The sequence below is a fragment of the Nothobranchius furzeri genome, chromosome 15 (genome assembly GCF_043380555.1).
Source record: "Nothobranchius furzeri strain GRZ-AD chromosome 15, NfurGRZ-RIMD1, whole genome shotgun sequence".
Classification (NCBI taxonomy): domain Eukaryota; kingdom Metazoa; phylum Chordata; class Actinopteri; order Cyprinodontiformes; family Nothobranchiidae; genus Nothobranchius; species Nothobranchius furzeri.
The window spans coordinates 44,838,859-44,859,652 of NC_091755.1; the positions used below are offsets into that span (position 1 = coordinate 44,838,859).

The 20,794-nt window shown below is 46.8% G+C and overlaps 2 protein-coding genes and 1 long non-coding RNA gene across 11 annotated transcripts in view; 2 read left to right on the plus strand and 1 right to left on the minus strand.

Moving 5' to 3' along the window:
• dnase1l1 (deoxyribonuclease I-like 1) overlaps positions 1-1,188 on the plus strand; it is a 7,295-nt gene extending 6,107 nt beyond the window's left edge. Inside the window, exons 8-9 of one of the 2 annotated variants that reach the window (XM_015968862.3) lie at positions 193-289; positions 389-536. In XM_015968862.3, coding sequence (XP_015824348.3) covers positions 193-289; positions 389-457 — 166 coding nt within the window. In that variant the 3' untranslated portion in view covers positions 458-536. The other variant, XM_015968861.3, reaches the window with a different exon arrangement.
• Positions 567-2,791, minus strand: LOC139063323 (uncharacterized). The gene is made up of 3 exons (XR_011516685.1): positions 2,085-2,791; positions 1,654-1,903; positions 567-665 (listed from the first exon to the last, which is right to left on the minus strand). It is a non-coding gene; the product is annotated as an uncharacterized lncRNA (long non-coding RNA).
• Positions 1,778-17,294, plus strand: LOC107391525 (tumor necrosis factor receptor superfamily member 14). 8 transcript variants are annotated; one of them, XM_015968856.3, is made up of 10 exons: positions 1,778-1,906; positions 5,119-5,255; positions 9,304-9,394; positions 12,315-12,440; positions 12,585-12,740; positions 14,877-14,964; positions 15,044-15,225; positions 15,298-15,335; positions 15,418-15,478; positions 17,161-17,294. In XM_015968856.3, exons 1-10 carry the CDS (start codon positions 1,852-1,854, stop codon positions 17,163-17,165), a joined length of 939 nt encoding a protein of 312 aa, XP_015824342.3. In that variant the 5' UTR covers positions 1,778-1,851; the 3' UTR covers positions 17,166-17,294. The 8 variants fall into 8 exon arrangements, with proteins under 8 accessions (XP_015824342.3, XP_015824344.3, XP_015824345.3 ...); XM_015968858.3 differs by having other exon boundaries at positions 15,421-15,478; XM_015968859.3 differs by having other exon boundaries at positions 15,044-15,213.
• Positions 17,295-20,794: the final 3,500 nt, after the last annotated feature.

A 20,794-nucleotide genomic window follows, 5' to 3' on the forward strand; every position in this document is an offset into this window, starting at 1 on the left:
GTTCCAGGTTCACATGGGTAATGTGTTTCTTTTACACATTTCATGTTAACTTTCTAACGGCTAAACTAGTTTACACGTGATGTTTCTACCAGGGTTGTTCCTCATGTCTGTGTTCCTACTCTGTGTTAAAAAGTTCATTCAACATTAAATGATCCTTTGTGTTTCCATAAATCTTTCCATGTTTTTCACCAGGATCGTCGTGAACGGAGAAACGTTCAACAGCGCAGTCGTTCCTTCATCAGCTCAACCCTTCAACTTCCAGCAGGAATACGGACTTACGGAAGAGCAGGTTTGTGTTTAAATCGCCTCCGTTTCACACGTCTGGAGTCGGAAAACGTTGTTTTATCACTATTCTTAAAATGCACGCCTCATAATTTTCTTATTTCAGACACAAAACATAAAACGAGTTAAGAACGTGGCTAAACTCTCAGATAAATCCTCGTCTGTGCCGGTCTGAGGCGCTGCGCCGACCCGTGCTGTTGGTCTAAAACAGGAAGGAAAAGCATCATAAAACATGGATGTTTGCTTGTTTGTTCTCTGAGGCGCTGGACGTCAGCGACCATTACCCTGTGGAGGTTCTGCTGAAGGTCGTCCGTTCCAGATCCTTTGCTGGAGGAGCTTCTAGGAGTTCCTCTGTATGTGTCTTCGGCACGCTCCTCTTCCTCCTGCAGGTATTCATGTGATCGATAAACAGTCTGACCATGAGCTGATGGAAGTCCAGGTTCTCCGAGGATCTTCTGGAGGAGCGATGCAACTCACACACATCTGTGTTGACATTTACTGGATGCATGAGTGAACATTATTCATGCAGCAACAGCTGATGAAACCTGTTATGTTCTCTGCATGAATCACGCATGAATGTCTTTTATGCAACCAGGTTTCATCTGATTTGCCCAAAAGTCTCTTTTCTGGTCTTTTCGTGTTTAAAGCAGAATTCCTCCTTTCTTGTATTTTAAACATTTATTTTACGTCTCATGAAGTTTTAAGAATTATTTTAATATAAACTTGTTTTTGTTCTTCCTCTTCTTTCTGTTTTAAAATAAAACCAATTGATCGCTTATTGGAAATGTGTGTAATTTTGATTCTGGGATGTTTTTTAATGATTACATTTGTCCCATTAGTTAAATTTTAATGTTGGCTTTGTGCTTCAATATGAATAAATAAAATAAAATAATTTCTATCTCCCCACTAAGGTGGATGCTTGGTGGTCTTTTCAGTTTGAGCTGATTTCAAACGGCGGATCAGATGAACTGGGCCGTCTCGTCCCTTCCTGTGGGTGATCAGCGTCATTTGCAGCCAAGCTGCTGCTGCAAGAGCCAGCTTTTCACGGGGAAGGTCTACCGATGCTTTTCGGAGGGGTTTGTTTAGCAGAGACGTCACAGGAGCTGTTACTAGTGGAGTTTTCTGCCGGCGAGTCTTTTGTTCAATAAAAAAAACACCTCAGGGTTCATGTCTAGATTCTGGTTCTGGCCTATCGGGCAGCTAGGTATTATTGGAGTTTGCACCCGGTCCCCGGAAGAAGGAAAACATTTGTTGTTTTTGCACAGACCACACATTTATGTTCTTCACACAAGTCATAGAACAAGCAGAGCGTCGTGGCACTCGGTGAAAACGAAAGGAAAAACAAATATCTCATTTCAAACTGTTACTCACCTCATAAATCACCGCGGTCAAGGTCATAACCAAGACGAGTTCTGGGAGTGGCCATCAACAGGACTAGGAGGAGCATTTCCCAGAAATGAAGCTGCTGATCCTGTTTAGTTGCATTTCTGCTGAACTCAGACAGCAGCTCTGTTCTCTGCCTCAAACTTTTAGTTTTCTTATTTTCATGATTTTTCTGCAGGGGCACCCATGTCTGCGACGCCAGGCGACGTGACGCAGGTTTCCATCTTCTGTTGCGTCTCTGGTGAGTGAAAAGTGTTTTTATGTGAATGAGCTGCAGCAAATAAAGCGTATGAGGCTGTTTTTAGTTAAACATATGATTGTTGTTTGTTTATCAATCAAATCAAATCAAAGATACTTTATTAATCCCAGAGGGAAATTAGAGTTTCAGTACACACAATTCAGAGATCAGACATACTTACATAGACACATGACAAGAATTGGTGACTGGTCATTTGCAACCCCGAGTCGCGCTACCTTAGAGATCAGAGGGTTACATGAGGATTGGTTCAGGTGGAGGTAAAAAAAGGCACTTCAGAGATACCCTCCACCGGGAGGGCAGCTTTGCTCTGCAAAAAAAAACACCTCAACAGATATGCAACCGACTTCAGACAACACAACATAAAGCATCTGGGTGAGTGGCAGCACCCATGGCGGCACCTGGGACTGATCATCAGATCTTCTGTTACTGATTATAAGACACGCCCCTTTAAGGTGTGCCGGAGAATTCAGGTCTTAAAATAATGAAGCGCATCAGGTATGAGGTTACAGGTGACAACAACATGATGTATTATAAAGCAGGTGTCCAGGTGACTTCAGGGCCACGTAAACAGGCCTATTATCCAATAGCGTTGCAGAACTGAACAACAGGACCTGTTAGTGATAAACGTGGTTTAACAAAGAAGGAGGGTCTATTTTTGAAGCTGTCTCTGGGGGTTAAAGGTGTGGTTCACTAAAGAAAATGATTGTTTCTGATTCTAACGGGTCACTCTGAAGGTTTCATGCAGGCTGAACATGAAAATAGTCTCCTACACCTATCTCCTGCAGTAGCTTCTGATAGAAAACAGACGGTGAAACTCTAGGATTAGAAAAGCCTGACAGATCTACGTCACCCTGTCACTAACATTCATGGACTCACCCATCTTGGCTCCACCCACAGGAAGGCTTTGTTGTGCAGCAAGGACAGTGAGCGTAGAGTGGCCCAATCCCAATACTCGCACTTCCACACTTGCACCCTTCAAAGGCACGATCCCGACCAGGGAGGCTACTGCGTAGGGCACTTGTTCATCCGGCACTCGCAGAGAACAGACGCTTCTGCTTTTGTTCCCTTATCTTTTTTCCCAAGGCTCTTTGTCCTGTCTGCCTTAGGGATGGGTACCGAATTCGGTACTTTTTAAGGTACCAACCGAATTCCATAGTACCGACCGAGCACCGATTCACGTCATTTCAAACGGTCCCTCGTTTCGGTACCCGTCCTTCACAACGAGAACATGCCTAGACAGCTGCACATGCGCAAGAGCGTTATGTCGTCGGTGGCTGCGAGCCAGTTGTAAACAGAGCAGCATGGTAGAAAGAACGCACGCTAACGCTTGGGTCCACTTCACTAAATGTGATGGGTAACTGGGTGATGATGAAACCAGCGATAGACAACGATCTAAGTGAGACATCCTCATCTTAATCTGCTCTGGTAGGTAAATAAAATGTAAGATAATGTTAGCTTGATGTATTAGCTTCCGTTTCGCTAATGGTGCGTTCGCTTTCTCCTCGGAACTCCGAATTTCTGACTAGAAGAACATGAACACGCTCTAAAGTTTGGCTTCACTTTACTAAATGCGACGGGTGATTGGGTGAAGATGAAACCAGCGACAACGATCTAAGTGTGAGGCATCATCGTTTTAATCTGCTCCAGCAGCTAAATAAACTGTTTACGATAACGTTAGCTTGATATGTTAGCTTCCATTGCCACCATTGTTCTCGCAAAATGGTTGTCATCTTGGAGAGGGTCACCGGACGGTGTGGAGATGTTTAATAACTTAAATTTGCTTCACTGAAGGACTGGAATGACCAGTTACAGACTGAAGGCAGAGGGGAAAATTACCTCTGCCTGACCCAAACACAGTCTTGTTATCCAAATCTGACGCCAAGGCAGCCTTGAGCTGCTAACAATGACCCCCACGAAGGAAGGAATGCAGACAGATGCTGTGGAAACCCGTCTTAACACCCCCCCCCCCCCCCCCCCCCCCGCCTTCAGATTGTGGACTTCTGCCTAGCGAGGTCATCAATCTGCAGGAAACTCAAATGTGCTCTGCGCTCCTCCAATCTCCCTCCCTCCTATGGATACAGCTGGCTGAGCGCCACACAGGGCTGCTCCCGCTGGGGAACCAGGATCCCAGCCCCCCCCCCCCACCTCCCTATCGGAGTCTCATGTTGTGAACTGTGATGTTCGTGCTTATATGTTTGAGGCGTTTTTTTGTTTTTTGCATAGTAAAGCTACACCCTGCCCTTCCCTTTTCATCTATAAGGTAGCGCGACTCGTGTTGCGAAGGACCACAGTCACCAGTTCTTGTCAGGTGTCTTGCCCATCTATGTCTGATCTCTGAATTGTGTGTACTGAAACTCAATTTCATTTCTCTGTATGTCTTGCACATGTGGTAGAAATGACAATAAAACCTTTTGACTTGACTTGACTTGACTTGAAGCCTTGCTGCACACTTTCTCCAAGGGGCGCTGGGCGAGTATTGGGATTGGGCCGTGGTGATGGTGACAACATGGCTGAGCGTGTTCTGTTAGCCAATCAGAAGCGAGGTGTGTGCATATCCTGATGTTTTCAGCCCAGCTCGGCACCAGCAAACTCCTGCAGAACAGGAGCATCACGGCTTTTTTTATTAGAATGATTCATCAGCGGTGTTTGTGAAAACACGCGGGACAGATGGCATTACCCACGTGTTAGTGTCGTCTGACAAAAACCTTTAAATCGTCGGACAATATGGCTGACGTGCCTCTTCTCTGATCTCGCCAAAATAAAATAAACCTGCTGAGAAGCACAAAGTGACGGGTGATGATCCGCTCTGACTGTGACGTTTTATTCAGGATCATCAGAGATGGACTCTGGTCTGCAGCAGGAGGGCTTCTTCTGACCTTCTAGCAGATCTGCGCGGTGCACCTGAAGCTTTAAGCAGCTGTATTACAAATGCAGCTAATTAAGATCATTTCCTGTTATTGGGATATTTGAGCTGAACTAAAACACCAGACAGAAGGACATTGTGATCTAACAGCAGCTTAACAAGCAGCATCTCCAGCTTTCAGAAGCTTGAAGTTGTTTAAACTCCGGAGAAATCAAATATAGTTTAGTTTCTGTTCCAATTTTAAACAACATAAAGGTCAGAGTGGCGTTTGTTTGCTAAAAGGTTTCTCAGTTGAAACCATAACAAGGTAGCCTGGTTTGTGTTTTCCCAGGTGACCTGCAGGATGTGAAGTTCCAGCACAGATCCTCTCGTCTCCCAGTGACATGGTGTCTTCAGTTAAAGGAAACTTCCAGTTTATCTTTGGAAATGATTTTAAGAAGAAACGGCTGGATTAAAGCTGCTGTGCTGGTAAATGTTCTGTTCCAGGAAGTAAAGTCAAACCTGTTCCTGTAGATGATTCATGTCAGAGCGGGAACTGTTGTTAACGGCCGGGGGGAAAGTCCAGTTTCTGAGGTTAATGGTTTAATACCTAAATGACCTGCAGGAACCCTCCCCTGGTTTAGGTAGTCCAGGGAACTGGAGCATACTCTTGCTTTGAATCAGAATCAGAAGTTTTCATTGCCATATGTGTGCCAAGTCACAACATTAGGAAATTGCTGCGGTATTTTGGTGCAGAAGGTAAGATAGAAAAAAATTAATTAAGAGATAAGCAAATATAAGAACTAATAAAACACTCATGATAAAATTATTAATGTAAAAAGTGGCAAGAATTAGAGAAGCAGCTATCTACTCCGTGTAGGTACTAATCTGAGTATTTGCTAAGTGATGTTGGTGATGTGGTTCAGAGACAGGAACAAGGCAACTCTGGGACTCACATCAGATTTATTTAGTCACCTTTTATCAGGTGAACTAGTTCTCCTTTCCGATGACGACGTGACAACGAGGCAGAATTAATTTAGATAAAAGCAGCAATGATTGGAGCAACGGGCCGACTCAGTGACGGGTCTGTCGTACGTGGAGGGGGAGTGTCTTCCAGAGATCTGAAAAGGAACCATCCATCCATCCATCCGCTTATCCGCTTATCCAGAGTCTGGTCGCGGGGGCAGTAGCCTAATGCGAAAGGCCCAGACTTCCCTCTCCCCAGCCACTTGGACCAGCTCCTCCGGGGGAATCCCAAGGCGTTCCCTGGCCAGGTGAGAGACATAGTCCCTCCACCGTGTCCTGGGTCTACCTTTAGGTCTCCTCCCAGTTGGACGTGCCTGGAAAACCTCACCAGGGAGGCGTCCAGGAGGCATCCTGACCAGATGCCCGAGCCACCTCAAATGGCTCCTCTCGATGTGGAGGAGCAGCGGGTCTACTCTGAGCCCCTCCCGGATGACCGAGCTTCTCACCCTATCTCTAAGGGAGCGCCCAGACACTCTGCAGAGAAAACTCATTTTGGCCGCTTGTATCCGTGATCTCGTTCTTTCGGTCGCTACCCAAAGCTCATGACCATAGGTGAGGGTAGGAACATAGATCCACCGGTAAATCGAGAGCTTTGCCTTCTGACTCAGCTCTTTCTTCAACACGACAGACCGGTACAACGCCCGCATTACTGCAGATGCAGCACCAATCCACCTATCGATTTCACGCTCCAGTTTTCCCTCACTCGTGAACAAGACCCCGAGATACTTAAACTCCTCCCCTTGGGGCAGGACCTCATCCCTGACCCGGAGAAGGCATTCTACCCTTTTCCGAATCAAGACCATGGTCTCAGATTTAGAGGAGCTGATTCTCATCCCAGCTGCTTCACACTCGGCTGTGAACCGCTCCAGCGAAAGCTGAAGATCACGTTCTGATGAAGCCAACAGGACCACATCATCTGCAAAAAGCAGAGACCTGATCCTCAGGCCACCAAAACGGATGCCGTCCACACCTTGGCTGCTCCTAGAAATCCTGTCCATAAAGGTTATGAACAGAATCGGTGACAAAGGGCAGCCTTGGTGGAGTCCAACTCTCACTGGGAACGAGCCCGACTTACTGCCGGCAATGTGGACCAAGCTCTGACACCGGTCATACAGGGACCTAACAGCCCGTATCAGAGGGCCTGGTACCCCATTCTCCCGGAGTACCCCCCACAGGGCCCCCCAAGGGACGCGGTCAAACGCCTTCTCCAAATCCACAAAACACATGTAGACTGGTTGGGCAAATTCCCACGCACCCTCCAGGATCCCCCCAAGGGTATAGAGCTGGTCCAGTGTTCCACGGCCAGGACCAAAACCACATTGCTCCTCCTGAATCTGAGGTTCAACAATCCGACGGACCCTCCTCTCCAGAACCCCTGAACAGACCTTACCAGGAAGGCTCAGGAGTGTGATCCCCCTGTAGTTGGATCACACCCTGCGGTCCCCCTTTTTAAATAAGGGGACCACCACCCCGGTCTGCCAGTCCAGTGGGACTGCCCCCGATGTCCACGCGATATTGCAGAGCCGTATCAGCCAACACAACCCCACAACATCCAGAGCCTTAAGGAACTCCGGGTGGATCTCATCCACCCCCGGAGCCTTGCCACAGAGGAGCTTTTAACCACCTCAGTGACCTCAGCACCAGAGATTTGAGAGGCCAACCCAACGTCCCCAGACTCTGCTTCCTCACTGGAAGATATGTCGGTCGGATTGAGGAGGTCTTCGAAGTATTCTGCCCACCGATCCACAACGTCCTGAGCAGAGGTCAGCAGCACACCGTCCCCACTATAGATAGTGTTGGTAGCGCACTGCCTTCCCCCCCGAGGTGCCGGACGGTGGACCAGAATCTCCTCGAAGCGGTACGGAAGTCTTGCTCCATGGTCTCACCAAACTCCTCCCATGCCCGGGTTTTTGCCTCGGCGACCACCCGAGCGGCGTTCCGCTTGGACTGCTGGTACCCGTCAGCTGCCTTTGGAGTCCCACAGGCCAAAAAGACCTGATAGGACTCTTTCTTCAGCTTGACAGCATCCCTAACCGCCGGTGTCCACTAGCGGGTTCGGGGGTTGCCACCACGACAGGCACCGACGATCCTGCGACCATAGCTCCTGTCGGCCGCCTCAACAATGGAGGCATGGAACAGGGTCCATTCAGACTCAATGTCCCCCGCCTCCCCCGGAACATTTTGGAGGTTCAGTCGGAGGTGGGAATTGAAGATCCTTCTGACAGGAGACTCTGCCAGACGTTCCCAGCAGACCCTCGTGATACGTTTGGGCCTGCCTGGTCTGACCAGCATCCTCCCCCACCATCTGAGCCAACTCACCACCAGGTAGTGGTCAGTTAACAGCTCCGCCCCTCTCTTCACCCGAGTGTCCAAGACATGCGGCCGCAGGTCAGATGAAACAACAACAAAGTCGATGATCGAGCTGCGGCCTAAGGTATCCTGGTGCCAAGAGCACATATGGACACCTTTATGTCTGAACATGGTGTTTATTATGGACAATCCATGACTGGCACAGAAGTCCAATAACAAAACACCACTCGAATTCAGATCTGGGGGGCCGTCCCTCCCAACCACACCTCTCCAGGTCTCACTGTCGTTGTCCACGTGAGCGTTAAAGTCCCCCAGCAGAACGAGGGAGTCACCGGAAGGAGCACTTTCCAGCACCCCCTCCAAGGTCTCCAAACAGGGTGGGTAGTCTGAACTGTAGTTTGGTGCATAAGCACAGACCACAGTCAGAACCCATCCCCCCACACTTAGGCGGAGGGAGGCTACCCTCTCATTCACTGGGGTGAACCCCAACGTACAGGCACCAAGATGGGGGGCAACTACTATGCCCACCCCTGCTCGGCACCTCTCACTGGGAGCAACTCCAGAGTGGTAGAAAGTCCAACCCCTCTCAAGGAAACTGATTCCAGAGCCATGCTTTGAGGTGAGTCCGACTATATCTAGTCAGAACCTCTCAACCTCACACACCAACTCAGGCTCCTCCCCCACCAGAGAGGTGACATTCCATGTGCCAAGAGCCAGCTTCTGTAGCCGAGGATCAGACCGCCAAGGTCCCCGCCCTCGACTACCACCCGTCACACAGCTAAAGGGAAGCAGCTAAACTAAAACCGGTGTAAAAAGAACAAAAGAGAGAGTTGATAAACAAACCAAAAGAATGAAGGTGATCTTTAGCATCGACATCAGGATGAAGCAGCAGAAAAATGATATCTTATCACCCTCCTCCACCTGTTTTTCAGCTGATGATCAGCTGTTTTCTATCCTGTTTACAAGCTAAGCTCAGCTGTTTCTCACACCAGTCAGCAGCAGAAAACATCTGGTGACATAAAATGTTTGTTTGCGATAAAAGTAAATGAACAGAAACTTCCTCCAGGTTCGATCTTCTACACAAATCTAATTCCACCAGGATGGGGTTGAATAAACACTGGAGGAGGTGTTCAGAGACATGATGTGGTCCTTCTCTGTTCTGATGTAATGATCTCTCCTAACCTCCTCTTGTCCTCAACAGGTGGTCTTAAGCATCCTCAGAATCCATTCCTTCCCTTGTCATCTAACAGAGTATAAAACAGGCAATGGATGCTGTCCCATGTGTCCTCCAGGTAAGAGATGGTTAACTGAAATTAAATAAATTGTAAAAACTTCCATAAAGATTTAAAGAAAAAAACAATATGTGATGTTTTGATGTTTGTGTGTAACTACACCTTTAAATGAAAATTTTTGGAACATTTTAATAAAAAACTGGGGGCGGGACTTGATTAAAAAAATTAATCTAATTAATTAGCGGCTTTGTAATTAATCTAAATTAATCGCATTTTAATCGTTCAGGAAAACATACCCTCAAAGCAGTTTTAAAAGGAAAAATAGTCAAATCAATAATCAAACATTATGGTTATTATTATTGTAAACTAAAGCTTTTTATTTAAAAAAAAATACATTTAATTATTCAAATGTCACTGTGATATGAAACGAGACCCAAACCAACTAAATCTTATAACTGCTATTATAGAAAACACATGCAGAGTCCTGAGCCTTTATATGGTCTCTCAGTCTAGTTGAATTACTGAAATAAATGGACTTTGCACCAGATGCTAATTTTTCCTGTTTTACTTGCTTGTATAATTGGGTGGAAGATAAATGATCATGACGAGGAATTATTGATCTGCCTGCAGCAGCGTATCAGTGATGTCCAGCCTGAACACAACCTTCTCGTTCCTCGCTGCCTCTGATGCGCTTAAGCATCCGCGCCTTTAGCTCCCCATCAGCTGGTGACAGCTGGTAGGGTGAAATTCTGTCTGCTGCTTTCAGCGCTACATAAATGTTAAATAAAGCTTACCTCCACTTTTGTAAAGTTTCTGGTGCCACCTGGCGGCAACAGCAGAGACGATCTCTGAAAAATGTCCGACACGGACGCCGTAGTTTTCTGGAAGGGTTTTAAATTACAAGTTAAGCGAAGCAGCTGACATGATTCCCAAATAGTGCAGCAGTCCAAACAAGACTATTTCTTTCTGCTTTATTCGGTTTTAGTAGCCGTTAGCAGAGCACTGTGTTGTGTGCTTCAGTGATATTCGGTCTACGAGGAAGTCATGCATTGACAAAGGTTCTGCTTGGCCTGAAATGCACCCTGTGATTAAATGCGTGAATTTTCTTTAACGCATCATTTTTTTCTAATTAATTAATCCTAATTAACGCGTTAAAGTCCCACTCCTATTAAAAAAACTATATTATATAATAATACCTCCACGGGGCGTTTAGAGGTGTGGAGAGTAAATGTCCAGATTTTCCTTTTCAAGCTAAATAAAATAATAATCATCAAAATTTTATTCTGTCGGGCACGACGCTGGGTTTGTGTTTACGTATACCAGCCACTAGAGGGCACCGTTGTGCTAAAGAGGCTGGGACTGTGTAAAGTGGCAGACTTGACAAGTCAAGCAGCTGATTATGTATAATAACTTCAGTCTTGTCTTTGTTTAGCTGAAGGAAGTTTGACTGCATCCAGTCGTTTACTTGTTCTAGACACTGACAGAGTGAGTCCTGTGGACGACAGCCACTAGGTGATAGGGCTAAGTAGATCTGCGTGTCATCAGCATAGCTATGATAGGATATGTTGTTATTAAGTATGACCTGACCCAGGGGGAGCATGTAGAGCTGGCGTTCTGGCCAGGTTGTTGCTGTGTGGCTGTGTCGGTGGTCTGGTTGTGTTGATTTAGAGGAATAATGGCTGATCTGATGTTTGTGATGTTTTCATTGAAGGAAGATGCAGACTCATCACATCTGGTCTGAGATATGAAGTCTGGGGCTAACTGTGCTGGGAGGTTAGCTAGCCTCTCGACAGTAGCAACCAGAACACGGGAACTGTTAATATTATCATTGATGACGTGTGAGAAAAAGGCTCGTCTCACTTTTTTATCTCCGTGTTATAAGTACACAGCTGCCTTTAGAAGGTCTGACCGTGATCTGGTAGGTTACTCTTCCTGAATCGGCGCTCTGCTTTTCTACATTCTCGCTTTGATTAGTAACGGATCTAGAGAACCTCCATGGAGCTTTCTGTTTGCCTGAAAGGAGTTGGACCTTTTCAGGTGCGATGGCGTCAAGGACTTCAGGTGTTTTGGAGCTGAAGCTGGCTAAGAGGGAGTCAACGCAGCTGCATGTTGGACGTGTTGATAAGTTCATCTGTTTGTTCCAGGGAGGGGTGCTTGGAGATGTATTGTTTGGTACGGAGGTGAGAAGAAACCAGTCTGAGGACATCTTTCTGGTCTTCTGTTGTCCAGTTTTGGTGAGCCTGTGTGAACTGTAGCCTCAGTTTTCTGTTCTTAGCCGACAGGAGTGGGACCCGGTGTGGTGTTCTGCTGCTGTAGCCCATCTGCCTCAAGGTTCCACGTGTTGTGTTCGGAGATGCTCTCCTGCATACCTCGGTTGTAACGAGTGGTTGTTTGAGTTATTTTGCCTTTCTATCAGCTCCAACGGACCTCTGGCATCAACAAGGCCTTTCCCCTACAGGACTGCCGCTCACCGGACCCTTCTCCATAAACCCTACAGATGGTTGTGCGTGACAATCCCAGGAGATGATCAGTTTCTGAACTAGTCAGACCAGCCCGTCTGGCACCACCAACCACTTAAATCACCTTTCTACCCGTCCTGAAGCTCGGTTTGAACCCCAGCGAATCGTCTTGACCGTGTCAACATGCCTAAAAGCCTTAAGCTACCACCATGTGATTGGCTGGTTAGTAATTAGTGTTAACGAGCAGTTGGACAAATACACTCACGGGCCACTTTATTGGGTACACCAACCCAGGTTCAGTGAATGCAGCATTGCTTGAAGCCGAAGCTGAATCAGTAACGATGTTTTTCGTTATAAATTTAAATAATTAATAAAGTAAAACTATTTAAAGCTCTAAATGTTGTAAAGAATGACAGGATTGTGGTTTGTGTTGCTAGTGACTTCATGTACTCCAAAATAAGAGCCTAAGACTCTTCGGTTCTGTTGAATCGGGTTGAATTAAAGTGAGTTTTGTCCAACAGGAAGCCGAGTGAAGAGCGACTGCACCGAGGACAGGAGCACGTCCTGTTTACCGTGTGTAGCGGGAACGTTCATGGACAAACCCACCGGACAGAAAATGTGTTTTCCTTGTTCTGTTTGTGATTCAGGTGAATTTCACTTTTTACCAGTTATAGTTGAAACGTTTCTGATGAATTCACGTCATGTTTTATTTGATGTTTTACATAAAATATGAGTGGTGCTGATCTGTAGGAATATTATTGTTTGCGTGTTTAACCTCTTTGTGTTCACAGGATCTGGATTAAAGACCAAACATTCGTGTTCGTTAGCATCAGACACCGTCTGTGAGCCTCTGGAAGGATTCTTCTGCATCGACTCCACACCAGGAAGATGTTCAGCAGCTCAGAGACACAGCAGATGTGAACCTGGAGATTTTATCAGTAAAGCAGGTTGGTTTGATTTTAGGTCAAAAATGAGATGAAAACTAAACTTAGTCTGTAGAAACGTCTGTTCTGCAGCTGCTGTAACCATCGGGTTTAACTACATTTAATGAAGGACCATAAGACATTAAAAATCCATATCTAGTATGAATCCGTCTTACGGACACTGGGTTATTTAAATCAGGAGATTGGATCTTTTTATTGCAGGGACTTTAAATAACACTTTGCGTGAACTGAGAGACGAGAGAAGAGAGAGACTTTCAACATTTAAGTAAATTTATTACTAAATAATTTTAAACAATTTAACAAGACTAACTCTCTAATGATGGATGTTCTGTTGGAATGAAGTGTGAGGTGGATGGCGTGTGTGAACGATGTTAGATTCAGAACCCTCGCATCCGGAGAAGCAAAGTCTGAGTGGGAGATGATGTTTGCTCCTAACTGATCAGAGTTTGAGACTCGTAGTCATAAACACATGAGACGCCATTTTTGTCGCATCCACACACCCTCAGTGAGACCTCCACGATGGATCCAGAATGCCCAGGTCCTCGGACCTTCCTTCCGGTACTGGAGCCGATGGTACAGCGTCACAGCACGACAGACTAGTCCTTGGAATGTCTCCAGGTAAAAAGCGACAGGTGGTTCACAGCGTCAAAAAGAGACCCTCCTGGCTGGCTCGCCAATCATGTAGCGTAGATAACTACATACTAGAATTAACGCTGTTTGCTATCAGCTTTGTTAGATTCTGAGAGAAGCTCAAACAAGTTAACAATGAAGCTTCTATCATATATAAATATCTAGGTTATTATATATTCGATAGAAGTTTATATGCCAACGAGCTTGGTCTATTTTTAATCCAAAGATTAATGTTTAATTTAAGATAATTAAATCTAATAGCAAAAGTTTATTTATTGAATCAGAAGTTTAAAGGAATATTTGCTTATTCAATAACCAAATATATACACACCATTCTGTGTTTAATTTCAAAGAAGAGTCAAGTTTTAAAGTAAAGAATTTATTACTAATGCTTTTTAAAAAAATGACAATTTAGAAATGACAGTTTTAACAGCTTTGATATTAAAAGTTGTTTTAAAAAGCAAACCTGTGACTGAATGGAAGCTAAATGAAATGCGAGTTCTTGGATGTGTGAATGAATCGGAAGGTTTCTTTCAGCGAGAGAGCGCGTTCTGGGTGGAAAGTTGTTTTGCAGCTAACTGATGTTACTTAGATAAACAGCATACAGACGCCATCTGTCAAAAGTGTCTACCTCACCCAGATCAGGAAACCCTCTTCTGGATCCAAGATGTCAGGTGGAGATGATGTCCTCCGGGCACGAGGTTGGTAGAAGGACCTTAGTGCGACCAAATCGGTCCTGAGATGTCTCAGTGGGTCACTCGACTGGTGAAACTATTAGCGTCTCAAAATCGATAACTCTGAAGGAGTTTTGCGTCAGCTGGTTACAGGTGTGTTTATTCCAAGCAATTCTATCGGCGTGAAAGAACGCTTAGTAGAGACTCGGGCGGCCGTCCCTCTGTTGGGTTCAAGAACTGAACTTTTTGCTGCGGGATTCGGTTTTAACAAAACCCTCAGAACCCACCCTCTCAGCATCAGAAAGCTTGGTCATGAAGTAAAGACACGTGAGATGGTTTTACCCTTTACCCTGGATACCCTCTGAATGAGGTGGTTAACCTGCAAGATGACCTTCTGGTTTACAGATCACACATTAGGATTATCAACGATAACTAGTATTAAACCCAAAGCATAATAGGTCATTTCAGTAATTCAAATACATTTATACTGCATCAAGAGATTATTTATGATGGTTGTAATAACAGTAATTAAGTCATAGTTTATTAAAAAAAATTATTTAAAATTATTATTGTGAAACTTGAAGTGTCCTTCATCCTGGGACGGAACAGCAGCAGATAAAGATGGCTTCAGCAGACATCACGGCTCCTGGCGGGCAGAGTTACAGAACGACCCAGCCTGACCCAGCTGGGAAAATGTGACCTTTGTCTCAAATTAGAGGCCATTCATGACGCTACACTGCTAACGGCTGAAAATGAGTTTATTTTGTTCAGCAACAGAAAACCTGACCAGACTTTCTGGCCACAAACTGAAAGTTGTCCGTGTCGTCTCGTGCAGGAACGTCATCATCAGACGCTGAGTGTTCTCCCTGCAGCAGAGGGACGTTCTCTAACGGATCATCAGCATCCTGTCAGCCACACACTCAGTAAGAGCGTCTCTGGAAGAACCACAGCTGTCTGCTTCTGCAGGACACGAGTCAAGCTGTTGCGTCTCTGATCTTTCAGATGTGAAACCAAAAACCTTCAGCTGACAAAAGAAGGAACGAGCTCCTCTGATGCAGAGTGTGGAGAGAGAGCTGCTGTTGCTCCTGTAGCAGCTGGAGTTGGAGTGGGCCTGCTGCTGCTGCTGCTTGCACTGGGTGCTGCTGGACTTTACTTCAGAAACCAGATCAAATGTCAGCATCGCAGTGAGGACAGAAGAAATATTACATGTTTTATCCACTCATGACAGAGTCTGATTGTTGTTTTATGTTTGGAAGGCACGGGCAAACAGAGCTGCGCAGAAACTCTCAACAGGGTATGTTTGGTTTATTTGCTTTCTGTGGTTGTTTTATGTTTATGATGCATTTGGATGCAAATATTCATTTTACTGTGTTTAGAAGGAACCAGAACTACCTCTAAAGGAGTGCGCACTAATGGTCCAGAGGTCACCTGGAGCAGGTGAGACTGAAATCACACCTTTTGAATAACACATGCATGTAATCTGATTACAAAGCTTCCTGGGACATGGTTAGGGTTACAGATGACAGCACAACTGATAAAACTGGTAGCACACTCCATATAGCTCACATGTCATCAGCCACCCTTTGACAGTTTTCATGGAGGACTTGGAACAAAAACCATAGCCTCCGCCCCCCCGACGCTACGCAGACGACATACTAGAGATCATACCAGGAGGACACGGAGACACTAACAGAACACCTGAACAACATCCACGACACCGACAACATAACATTCACACACGAGGAAGAAACAGAAGCCGTCATGGACACGAAAACAAGCAGACAGAAAGACGGGATCCTGAATGTAAACGCATACAGGAAACCAGCACGCGTGCGCACACACACACACGCGCGCACGCACGCACGCACACGCACACACACACACACACACACACAGCTCTAACAGGAAAGATTGACCTTGCCCTCGGTACCAGACTTGGTTCTGGTGTCCCCCTTATCAGCAGTACTCTGGTTGTGGGCCAGACATGAGCCTTCCTGCCCGAGAGGCTGTGAGAACCTCAAACGTGTGTGTGTTTGTCTTTCTGTGTGTCTGCTTAATAAATACTCTCGGAGGACTTGGTCTGATGAGAGTGAAGTGTGGTGTGTGTTTCATTTCTCCACTTTGCAAAGTCTAAATGTTGGTTGTTGGTTGATTATTGGTATTGGTTATTGATCAGCTGATTATTTGAACCCCTGCGTGTTGAACGTTCCCTAAGGTCATCCTGGATGGGAGATAATTACCTAACAGTCCCTCTGAATGCAGCCATCACCGGCCACCAGATGCTACCAGGTGTGCTGGTTAGACTGTCCACGTTTGAGGAGCTGCAGTCTGACACCACTTTGACCTCGAGTCAAAAGAGAGGATGGTTCCAAGTGCTTTGCTCACCCGGTCGGCCGAACCGGGAGGCGGCGTAGAGCTAGTTCAGGAAGTGACCTCTAGTTTATTAACTGTTGTTTACAAATGTAGACAAATCAGTATTTGATTAGTTTTAAAGGCGTTACTAAAACAGCTCGGGCAATGCCTCCTCCCCTCAGACACTCGGAGGTTTGTTCTTAGTGTGGAACAAAAATGTTCAACATTATTAATAATATTATGAGCTGTGAACATACTGATGAACAATTACTAATCTGGTGTCATGTCATACCTGAATAAATCATTACAGGAGTAGCATTCATGCTAACCCAGTATAGGATACATCATTAAACACTTTGGATTTAAACCTTTTATTCATTCACAACATACGATCAGATAAACTTCTGAAGTTGTTCATGAGCCAGGAAAGACGAGCTCTATTCACACAGGGTAGATGAGAAGTCCTGCATGCTCGAGGACTCGTGACGCGGGACTAGTTAAGAACGCCGGCTGGAGTTCGTAGATGTCATGCCGGCACTACGGTGTCGGCTTGAGCTGCATGGAGAAGTTGGACCTGTGATAACTTCTGGTCATTTTGATAGAACCCTTGGCCATGTGGTGCTCTCCACATGTTCATGAGCCAGCTCTTCCTCAGCGTTCACGTCCGTTCTGCTGGTAGACGTATAACAGCTGATCAGAGCTGCAGCCTCCTCCATGATGTCTGTGCCACAAACATGTAACTGGTTTAAACCTGTTTTCCTCCACAGACTGACACCATGTTTATCAGACGCAGGGACAGATGTTGTTCCCTGCAGCTGGGAATGTTTCTCTACGGATACCAAACTTCTTCTGGAACCTGAGACCTCCTGAGGTTCATGTGGGACACGCTACATAAGGATGTGATCTGTCCGATCCTGATCCGATCCTGGTGCCCTTGAGCCTGTGAGGCTGAAGTGATCACTCCCCCTCAGAAGAAATGTGGAATGCTGCCGTCGCCATGGCAACTCTGTCTCCCTATCCCAGCCTGGGCGGGACTGCGACTGTTGAAGGCCAATGAATCGTTCCAGGAGTCACTGTGCTCTCTAAACCCAACGACCTCCCTCCCCTGTCCAGACTGAGGTGACGAGCGCTGCTTATCATGGCTGCAGGAACTGATATGTGGAGAGTCCCAAACCCACCACCCCACCTAGTGGACACTTGTGTTGTGTAATGTCTGAAGTTTGTAGCATTTCTGTCTGAGGTGTGTTTTGCAGAGCAAAGCTGGCCTCCCTGTGGAGGGTAACTCTGAAGTGCCTTTTTTTCCTCCACCTGAACCAATCCTCATGTAAACCCTCTGATATCTATTAAGGTAGCGCGACTCGGGTTGTGAATGACCACAGGGTCTCATTGTTTTTCACCCCAATAGCAGGGCTGTGGGTCGTTATGTTGATCTTGGCCCTCTCTCCCTACTCAAAACCAGCAGAAAGGGTCAAACTCTGGTTACCGGTGATGGTTGTACCCCATGTGCAGCAGTACCGGGACCAGAGTGAATAGGGTGTGTATGGGGAGCATGAGTGGGTGTCTAGTGTTCATTTTTTTTAAGTCTTGGGTTGTATGTGCATGTGTGAGCATGAGGGTGGGAGTGTGTGACTGTGTTTGTGTATGACTGTATATGTCGGGTGGGGCCTTTGACTCCTCCCCTCTCCTGGGACTTCTTTTGATGATATAGATCTTCGTCTCCCCTCCCCCTGCCACACCTGGTGTGGGGTGTGGTGGCTTGGTCTGCCTGAGTGTTCGTGGCAACCGGGTCTGGGGGGTTTAAGATTTTTGGCGTCTGCCTGACCAATCCCGGTGGCGGCCTGGTGGGGTGCTTGGTCCCTGGGCTCTGCTGGGTCCCCGGCGGGGGTGGTCACCCCTGGGTCCCGGGTCGCTGGGTCCCGGGCTCGGCCGGCTTGGGGGTGGGAGGCTGCGGGCGGGCCTGTGGGCTTGCCGCTGATGTCTCCCAGGACTCTGCCGGCTGCTGGTTGTGGGCCCCTGGGGCGATCCTCTGTGCCTCTCGAGGGGGGCGGGGGCCTTTCTGGTTGCAGTCTCCTTGGGGTTCCTGTGTTCTGGGGCAGCGCCTGGATCTCTGGGACTTGGAGCTCCCCCCGTCTCCTACACATCTTTAGGGGGCAGATCTGTGGTCCCTCACACTCTCTGTTGGACGCTCCTATAGAGAAACCTTACATAAACAAGCGCGTGTACACACACAGGTGCTCACATAAGTATGGGCTTGGGCACGTTCAACACTTGTCTTAAGGCTGTCGTTGCCACTAAATGCACTGTGATTTATTATCGTGTGATTGTTCAGTTAAACAATGTTGATTTTATATTTCATCATCAGGCTGACGCGGTGATAGCTTGCTCCTGATGTATTGTTGTGTGTCCCATTTTTTTCTGCTCTTCTCTTTCTGCAGGTCTAGAAGCAGACTCTTGTTCATTGTTTATTTTTGTGGAACCCCCCCCCCCCCCCCCCTCCTCCCCCACCTTTTCTTTTCCTTTCTCTTTCACCTCTGTCTCCGTGTCTGGTCAGAATTACAAAGCATTCAAAAACAATAACAATAAAGTTTTAAGTATCAGGCGTGACATTAAAAGCAGACGCTTTTGGGCCATTCCCATCTGTACCGGGTCGGCCCGGGCCGGGTAGCCCCAGTCGGCCCCGGCCTGGCCCGGTTGATTCCACACATCCTTGTCTTAAGCCCATGTGGGCTGATTCTACCCACCAATCAGAGGCTTGCTCTAATGGAAGGTGTGAATGGGCTGATTCTACCCACCAATCAGAGGCTTGCTCTAATGGAAGGTGTGAATTTGCTGTCAGCAGTGGGCGTGTTGGCCCTGGTCGGCCTGAAGCAGTACCCCTCGGGAAGAGGGCCGAGAATGAGCCTTGGTTGGCCCGGGAAAATTCCAGGCCACCCAGATATGTAAACAACCTACGCTACCCGGCCCGGGCCGACCCGGTACAGGTGGGAATGGGGCTTAAGATGCTCCACCTGAGAGTAAATCTGTAAGGCTTGTCACCAGCATTCAGACATCAATTCTGCTTGCTTCACAGCCAGACAGGACACGGGGAAAAAAAACACTGTCACCAGTTTGGGAGTGAAAATTGATGCTGGACTTAAATTTGATGCTCACATCGACTCAGTGATCCGGTCCAGTTTCTTTCACCTGAGACGCCTTGCAAAAATCAAGCCTATGCTGTCGAGAGCCCACCTGGAGCGGGTACTGCATGCCTTTGTTATTTCTCGGCTTGACTACTGCAGCTCTCTCTATGCAGGGTTGTGTCAGTCATCACTGCGTCGCCTACAGGTTGTGCAGAACAGCGCAGCCAGGTTCCTGACTGGGACCAGGAAACGGGACCACATCAGTCCGGTTCTGTCCTCCCTGCACTGGCTTCCGGTTTGCTATCGTTCACACATCAAACTCCTCGTCTTTGTTCATCATTTCTTCCAGGGTGGTGCTCCCCCCTATCTGGCCACGCTCCTGAACAGACACTCCCCATCACGCGCTCTGCGCTCCTCTGACCAAGGCCTGCTCGCTGTCCCTCGGTCTAGGTGTCGTACTCGCGGGGATCGGGCTTTCTCAGTCCTAGCACCGTCGCTCTGGAACCAGTTGCCACCCTCAGTTAGGCTGTCCCCATCTCTGCCAGCCTTTGAGAATCGCCTAAAAACCCACCTCCTCCGCTTGGCGTTTCCAGAACATGTTTGAATTCGGCCCTCTTTTATGTTGAATTTATTTCAGTTTTCATTGGTTCACTCTATCCCTTGTTTTACACATTTGTCCTGTACTAGAATGTTTCACCTGTTTTTTGTAATATTTGAATTGCTTTTATTTTTTATTTATTCACCATATTTAACTTTTCTCATGTATCATGTTCAGCACCTTAGGCTTCCCGTCAGGGTCGCGGAAGGCGCTTTATAAATAAAGCATTGATTGATTGATTGATTGATTGATTGATTGATTGATTGATTGATTGAGGGTTAGACAACACATTGAGGTGTAGACAGGGTTTTATACACGGGGCAGGATGATTGGGAGATGAGCTGCAGGTGCGTGGGGAGAGAGGAACCTGGTGACATCAATTTACTCATCAGGGAGAGGAATCTAAGCTGAGGATGGGAAATAAAACACAACCTGTGAATAATAACCAAACCTAAAGACTAGAAGAGCCAGATAAATAACGAATGATCTGAGGAGAAAGGGAGAACTAATAAACCGGTGGGGAAGGAAGCAAAAAGAAAACCTGAACTATGAAAACTACAGAGAAAAACTCGCTAGATTAATATAAATACAAGGAGAACTAAAGAATGAGTGAACCTGGGAAAGCTGGTGGGAGCTGGAGACACGCAGGGCACAGGAAGCTTGGGCACACATGAGGGGGTCTAG

Coding starts and splice junctions, on each gene's coding strand:
- LOC107391525 (XM_015968852.3), top strand. CDS start 1,852: ATGTCTGCGACGCCAGGCGACGTGACGCAGGTTTCCATCTTCTGTTGC. Junction 5,256..9,303: donor GGATTAAAGCTGCTGTGCTG/GTAAATGTTCTG, acceptor TGTCCTCAACAG/GTGGTCTTAAGCATCCTCAG. Junction 15,336..15,417: donor GCGCAGAAACTCTCAACAGG/GTATGTTTGGTT, acceptor TACTGTGTTTAG/AAGGAACCAGAACTACCTCT.